Below are 7,590 nucleotides of genomic sequence, written 5' to 3'. Positions count from 1 at the left end.
TGGTTTTTTTGTTTTGAGACAGGGTCTCACTATGTAGCTCAGGCTGGTCTCGAACTCATAGCAATCCTCCTGCCTCAGCCTCCCGAGTGCTGGGATTACAGGCGTGCGCCACCACACCCGGCTTCTGGGTTTCTTTTCTTGATTTGTCCACTTTTTTTTTCACTTTGAGTGTATTGGTACATTTTAGATATACACTACAGTTGATTTGTCCATTTTTTAAGGTATGTTTCATGATTTCAAATTTACTACAAAATGTTTTAGTTAACTTTCCTTGTTTCTGAAACAAAATACTCAACATCCAAAGTTAAAGGAGGAAAGGTTTATTTGGCTTATAGTTTGTAAAGGTTTCAGTCCATAGTTGGCTGGCTCCAAGGCAGGGTGGCACGGCAGAGGGACATCACAGGAGAAACAGTCCATGGCAAAGCAGGGCAGGCAGAAGGGATCAAGCAGCAAGTAAGTGACAAGCAACAACTCGATCTCTCTTTCTGTCCTCTATATTTTGTCCAAGCTACCCTCGCTCTAAGGACAGATAGCGATCACACTTTTTTTTTTTTTTTTTTTTTTTTTTTTTTTTGAGACAGGGTTTCACTATGTAGTTGAGACTGACCTGGAACTCACTATGTAGTCCAGGCTGGTCTTGAACTTATAGCAATCCTCCTGCCTCAGCCTCTGTGTGCTGGGATTACAGGCGTGAGCCACAATACCCAGCAACACTCACACTCTCAATCCTAGCATCCCACCATGAATCAACCCCAACATCATATCCTTCATCCCAGCATCACACAATCCAGCCACCTCTGAAAAGCCCTCACCTGTGAGGACATCTCACAGGGAAACATCTACATATAAGCTATAACACAGAAGTATTTTTTAAATCAAAGAAGTGACTGATTTGAAACTATGTATTTAAAATTGTATCAGATATTTTTTTTAAAAAGTATTTTTTCGCCAGGTGTGGTGGTGTACACCTTTAATCTCAGCACTTGGGAGGCTGAAGGCAGGAGGATCACCATGAGTTTAAGGCCAGCCTGAATTGCATAGCAAGACTTTGTCTTAAAAAAAAAAAAAAGAGTTTTTCTTTCTGACTTCTGTGTCTATGCAGATGGCATTCTCACTAACTCAAAATATCTTAAGTGTGCCCCCATCTGCTCAATCCATCTTTTCTAATTAGCAAAATGTTTTTTAAGTTTCCTTCATCCATTAGGCCTTTTCCACCTTTTATATCTCTTCTTATAAAAATGTAGTCCAGTGACACTTTTTCCAGTCATTCCGGTGCTGAGTTGTATATATTCTTGTTTCCCCACTGAGAATGGGAGGCTTGTAGGACTAGGACTGTGGCCCAAGTTTAGTTTGCTTTGCTTTGCTTTCTTTTTCCTTGTTGTCCCAGACACAAAATAAGGTTCCAAAGTGTTCACTTGAATATACCGAGATACGCAATTTCATCATCAGGTTTGCCTTGCAGAAAACCACCCCCATCCGTTCCCAAGCTGACCTGAAGAAACTGCCCTTGGAAGTGACAGCCAGACCTTCAACTGAGGTAAAGCACGGATATGGGAGGGACTTGGATGTCTGTGGCTAAAATCAGTATTCTCATTCTCTGTGAACTTTTTTTTTTTAGGAACCCACTCGGAGACCTCAGCGTCCTCGGTCACCACCTTTACCTGCTGTGATCAAGAATGCCCCAAGCAGGCCACCTTCCCTGCAAGCTCCCAGACCAGTCACCCAACCCCGAAAGGCTCCTGTCATCAGCCATCCCCCAAAGCCTCCTGCTCTGGCAGCCCGAGTAGAGGCCAGTACCTCCAGGCTACTCCAACCACCGGAGGCACCCCGAAAACCTGTGAACGCACCAGTCAAGAATGCACCCCGGACCACGTCCCTGGTGCAGCCACTGTCATCATCTCTACTGCCCAACTCCAGGAGCTCTCGGGAGGTTACTGCAGCCAAAGTTATCAAGACTCCAGTGGTCAAGAAGCCAGAGCCACCTGTTAAACTCTCCCCCGTAAGATGCTTTGTCTCTTTGGTCCCTAGCCCATGGGCAGTGCTATGGGAGTGGAATTGCGTCATATCAAAGCTGTACTGGGGGAGCTGTAGGAAGGTCCAGATCTAAGTCTCTTCTGCTATACCTGAGGAGGGAGAGCCTAGGTAGCCGAAGGGACCTGGTCAGGGACACAGAGCAAGTTGATTCCTTACCTGGGGAACTCTTCCCTGCTCCTTGAGCTTTGTTCTGCCACAGACTTGAATCACCTCCACTGATGTCTGTGTGGCCATAGGGTGGCCTTGGTGGGCTGTGGCAGTGGTTACTGTGTCAGGGAATTCACAACTGGTCGGCCAATGTAAGCTGAGAGTAAACAGGCTTCTGTGACAGCTTTGAGCAGAGGTCCTCATGGTGCAGGACATGTATGCTTGTGTAAATGAGTATTGTCAAGCAGGAATTGAGAAGGGTACTAACCCCTCTCTGAATAGATCCCTTAGGACATACGAGAACGTCCTGCATGTTGAGAGGCAAACAGAGGCCCTCACATTCTCAATTTGCTTCTTACTCTAGGCTACCACCGGTCGTAAGCGGAGTCTTGGGGTCTCCGATGAGGAAGAAGCTGAGGAAGAGGCTGAGAGGAGGAAAGACAAGTGTAAGCGGAGCAAATTTGCTGTGAAGGAGGAGAAGAAGGAATCCCATGAGGTAGGGCTTGAGATGAGTTTCTCAGTGTCCCTTCCCAGGGTCTGCATCCTTCGCGGTTTGTGCTGGCTGCTATTGATGAACTGAGCCTTCCAGAAGCCTGACTGATCTTTCAAGGACTGTTGGTCACCTAGATGACCAGACCCCCATGTCTGACATTCTATACTTGACTACTATCTTGTAAGCCGGTGACTTTAAGAAGTGATAAAAATTGCAGCATTGAAAAACATAAAGATAACAGCTAATAAACCACAGTGTCCACACAAAAGTGTACCCTTCTGGGGACATAGGGAGGCTCCTGACAGTCTGTTTTCTTCACAGCTTTCAGACAGTGCTGGAGAAGAAGACCCAGCTGACCTCAGAAAGGCTCAGAAAGGTGAGTTTGGGGAGATTCCTGGTAGCCCAGATTGGAAATAGAAGTGGAGCCTTTGCTGGTAGCAGTTAAGTCTGAAGGCTTGGGGAGATTTCCTGGGCCAGGACTCTGCAGCAGCAGACCCAAGTCTTAACACAAGGCAGAATTCTAAAGATAAAAACCCTTTCATTCATGCTTGTACTTTTTATTTTCTGTGGGTTGGAGGAGTGCTAGGGATTGAACCCAGGTCCACTGAGCCACATTCCTAGCCCCGTTTTGTGGTTGTTTTTAACACTTAACTCCTTGGCATTCACCCATGGCAGTGAGCTCATCCACCTTCTTCTTGCCATGCCACTGACACATGAAGAAGCAAGACTATGCTGGCCAGACTGTGCATCCCTGGGATAGCAGGGGCAAGGACTCCTGTGGTCCTGGCTGAGTGGGTTACTGAGTAACCTGATTCCTTAATTCTCACTTTCCACATTTTCAGATAAAGGACTACACGTGGAAGTGCGTGTGAATAGGGAGTGGTACACAGGCCGCGTCACAGCCGTGGAGGTGGGCAAGAGTGTGGTGCGGTGGAAGGTGAAGTTTGATTACGTGCCCACAGATACAACTCCAAGAGACCGCTGGTAATGCTTTCTTCTGGGTGACCAGGATGACAGAAGTTGGCTAGGACAAGGGGAGGAGGGTCCTGTGCCCTGCTCTCATCAGTTTATTTGAAGAGGCCAGGACAGACATGACACAAACTGTTTCCTCCATAGGGTGGAGAAAGGCAGTGAAGATGTGCGGCTGATGAAACCACCTTCTCCAGAGTATCAACCCCCTGACACGCAGCAAGAAGGTCGGGAGGAAGAGACTGTGCGGGCTCAGCAGGCTGTAGCCATGGCAGAGCCCTCTACCTCTGACTGCATCCGCATCGAGCCTGACACCACTGCCCCAAGTACCAACCATGAAACCATTGATCTCTTGGTCCAGATTCTCCGGTTTGTTCCTTTTGTCTTCCTGCTCCGGGATGACATCAGCTCTCCACAGTTTTGTGCCAGTCTGAGTTCCCATCCCTGTCTTTCTTCCTTAGGAATTGCTTACGGTATTTCCTGCCTCCAAGTTTCCCCATCTCGAAGAAGGAGCTGAGTGTCATGAATTCAGATGAGCTAATATCTTTTCCTCTGGTGAGTCTGCCTGACCTTTGGTTTTACCCTTGCCCCACTGAGGGCTTGTTGTGATTACTGTCGTGATTGCTAGCACTAAGCTGCATGCCCCACTTCAGCCAGTTCCCCTTTCTTCTTTCTGCTGAAAGGAAGACTATATTGAGCAAAAGTGGTTTAAGCAGACAGCATGCAGATAGCCAGCTCTACCCTACCATAGGTGCTAGTGGCTTAGCCTCCATTATGAACAGCACGCCTGGTTTGATACTTTAAGGCAAGTACATTCCATTTCCTCTGTCCCAGCAGAGAGTAAATGTGTCCCAGGTAACAGCAAAGAGTTTAGACTGAAAACTTGAGACTGAGAGACGTAGAAAGCAGCTTGCAGCATGTAGAGATGAGCACTGGAGCTTGAGTAGTCTGGCAAATGTGACGTGTTGCCTCTTCCAGCAGGTCCTCTGCTGGACCTCATAGCAGGAGAGTCCTGTCTTTGGTGGCTTAAGATGGAGAACTCTGGGTTGTTATCAGATAGCTGGACATGAGGCCAAGAGCTCAGTGCTGTGGAAGTGGCGCCTTGGAAAAGGTGAGAGAGTGACTCAGTCCAGAGGAAACAAGGGCTTTGGCAAGTGGCTGCCTGTGTAAGTGAAGAGGGTTCTAAGCATGGAACTTACATGAACAAAGGCACAGGGAATCAGGGCAGCAGATTGTAAGGTGAGTATTTAGGGTAAGAGGAACCTTAGAGTAGAAAACAGTGCATCTTGAGTGACCGGTCTAATTATGCTGGCTTAACCTCTGTAGGAGTGCCAGCAAGCTCAGGAAATTGTCAGGCTGACCCATGTCTAGGGCAGGGGCTAAAAAGCCTTTTCTGTAGATGGCCATTTGACAGCCATAGGCAGTCCATCACAGCATGGATGTGGCTGTACAGGTTCTAGTGAAGCTTCATTTAGAAAAACAGGCAGTCTTGCAGGTGTAGTCTGCTGTCTCTACCCCTAAGGAGATATCTTAGATAGGAGCATGTTTGGGTAGGATAGATAAGTGGTAAACTCAGGGGCAGCGAGATTGGTTCATTTGTAAAAGTCACAGGTAAGAGGATGGGAGCCAGGGTGGTGGGAGTGGGGCAGTGGGTAAAAGAACTGTGTCAGAGGTTAATGCCAGATGTGTCACAGACTGGCAAGTCACAGCGAAGATGCAGAGTCCACATCTGCTGTGTGTGTCTCAGAACTGTTGAGATTAGTGCCGTGCCAGAAGTACCAACAGCATGTTTCTGGTAATGTGCAGTGGGGAAGCAGAGATGAAGGAGCAGCCCTAGAGGGCTGAGGAGGTCAGAGCTGAAGAGGGGGTCTGGGAGTCATGCCCATGAGGTGCGGTGTTTGTTAGGAATAACTCACTTTTCCAGGGAAGAAGACTAGAATTAAGAGTACAGAATTAGTATGTCCAAGATGTAGGGCCCTCGTGTGATAGTTGTATGCTTGATGTAATTTGCCAGAGATAGAAAGATGGGGGTGTCTCTCCTTTTTACTTTAAAAAAAATGAAATAAGGTAGTTGAAGAAACTCTGACCCAGAGAAGTAAAGTCTGTTGGTCAGAGGTGGAGCCCAGACCTGAAACCCACACTCTTCTTAGGATGGATCATGCTCTCCCCATAATGCCACCTTGCTCTCCCTGTGAAGGGAAAGGGCACGGCATTCATTGAGGAGTTAGAAGGTGGCAGGATGCATGATGGCATCTTCATAGAAGGCTCTACAATTACGCTTTTGCCCTTGTTTAGGCTGTGGGTGCTTTGCACATCTCAGGAGAACAGACAGTGAGGTTTGGCTGGCATCTTCTTGTGAGATAAAGGGGCCAGGCAGTCTCCCTGGGTCCAGAGTAGAGAGAACTTAACTCATATTTGTTGCTTTTGGCTTAAAGTTGTTGCCAAACTCAGCAAAGCCTGGCTACAGTGGAACCTCTGCAGTGAGCACGGCTGTTTAGCCCAAAGCAAAGTCAGTCTCAGTGTCTGAATCTAAAAATAGTATCTAGCTTATTTTTCTAAAAGGAGGTATAATAGAACTTTGACCTCCTGGTAATGACGTCTAAAATCACTCAAGCTTTTCTTCATTTAGTTCAGGGACTCAACAGACTCTTAAGTTCATTATGTCCCTACATTTGTAAATGCTGGTCCTTTTCTTCATCAGACCAGATCAAGAGTTCCCTGAAGTCCTCTAACATTTGCAGGGTTCTCTTTCGGCTCTGTATTAGATTCAAGCATCATTTTTTAAAAAAGCAAAGTAATAGCTGTTGTGGATCCGTGGTTGCCTAGAAATAAAAAGTTAAAAAAACTAGCATAAACCATGGTTGTCCTCATGACGTCGTATTCTCGATTTTAATAGTTTGAAGCTGGCTTGAATTTTATTTTACAATTCCAGGATGGTAGGTTTTGTTTGTTTGTTTTCTGGTACAGAATGTGATGTTTCTTTTGCCATCCTGGCTTAAGAGAGATAATCGTCTAGATTTTAATGAAGTCAAACATTTGTAGGTTTTGGTTTTTAAAGAAAAACAGCAGCTGGAAGTTTCTCGGTGCTGACAGTTTATACATCTTTATAAATGCTAGAGTTGGTCATGCTACAATCCCAGCCAGGACCTGTGGTTCTGAGTTTCTGTTCATCATAGTGACCACCTTGTTCTCAGTGATTCCTGATTAAATCATGTTATAAATTAGAGCTCAGAAAATGCACTTAGCCCAAAGAGATACTATGCAAAAAAATTTTTTTCCCATACACTGACATTTCATTTAACAGTCCATTTGAAATAGATATTTTGGAGGCTGGGGATTTAGCTTAGTGGTTCTACCACCTGCCTTGAAAGTGCAAGGTCCTGTGTTTGATCCCTAGTACAGAAAAAAGAAATAGATATTTTGCTACCTTTCAAAGTGTGAAAAGCCATCTGTCTAGGGAAGTTGCTAATTAACAATAGTACCCCTGGGCCAGGGATTTAGCTCAGTGGTTTCACCACCTGCCTTGCAAGCACAAGGACCCGAGTTTAATCCCCAGTGCAAACAAAACAAAACAATAGTACCCCTCTCCTTGGAGGTTTCAAGGCCTCAGAGATGATAGTAAAATTCTCTGATGCTGGAAAAATGCATACTTGCAGGCCGGGCATTTAGCTTAGTGGTTCCACTGCCTGCCTTGCAAGTGCAAGGACCTGAGTTCAAGCCTTGGTACCAAAAAGAAAAAAAAAAAAAAGCCTACAGAAGTCTAGAGGTATTGGATCTTGGTAGGTGCTTGATAATATTTGTGGAAGAGAAATGTTTTGGTCCTAACACTGCTGGAAATGACTTAAAGGTGGATTGCCAGGACCGGAGATTTAGCTCAGTGGTTCCTCTGCTAGCCTCGCAGTCGCAAGCACCCCGAGTTCAATCCCTGGTTCAAAAAAAAAAAAAAA

The 7,590-nt window shown here is 46.0% G+C and overlaps 1 protein-coding gene and 1 long non-coding RNA gene across 6 annotated transcripts in view; one reads left to right on the top strand and one right to left on the bottom strand.

Moving 5' to 3' along the window:
- Nucleotides 1-7,590, bottom strand: part of LOC104848077 — a 24,851-nt gene that overhangs the window by 10,425 nt on the left and 6,836 nt on the right. The gene's annotated exons all lie outside the window — the stretch shown is intronic.
- Nucleotides 1-7,590, top strand: part of Morc2 (MORC family CW-type zinc finger 2) — a 42,128-nt gene that overhangs the window by 31,386 nt on the left and 3,152 nt on the right. For all 5 annotated transcript variants that reach the window (XM_010603807.3, XM_010603806.3, XM_010603804.3 and 2 more), the window contains exons 18-24: nt 1,463-1,537; nt 1,619-1,999; nt 2,546-2,677; nt 2,996-3,050; nt 3,517-3,658; nt 3,791-4,012; nt 4,105-4,198. In XM_010603807.3, the coding sequence (XP_010602109.1) occupies nt 1,463-1,537; nt 1,619-1,999; nt 2,546-2,677; nt 2,996-3,050; nt 3,517-3,658; nt 3,791-4,012; nt 4,105-4,198 (1,101 nt within the window). The remainder of the gene's footprint in view (nt 1-1,462; nt 1,538-1,618; nt 2,000-2,545; nt 2,678-2,995; nt 3,051-3,516; nt 3,659-3,790; nt 4,013-4,104; nt 4,199-7,590) is intronic.

The sequence above is a fragment of the Fukomys damarensis genome, unplaced genomic scaffold (genome assembly GCF_012274545.1).
Source record: "Fukomys damarensis isolate Sample0158 unplaced genomic scaffold, DMR_v1.0_HiC HiC_scaffold_12, whole genome shotgun sequence".
In the NCBI taxonomy this organism is placed as follows: Eukaryota; Metazoa; Chordata; class Mammalia; order Rodentia; family Bathyergidae; genus Fukomys; species Fukomys damarensis.
The sequence above is the reverse complement of the archived record's forward strand: the minus strand, read 5'-3'. Positions and strand labels throughout refer to the sequence as shown.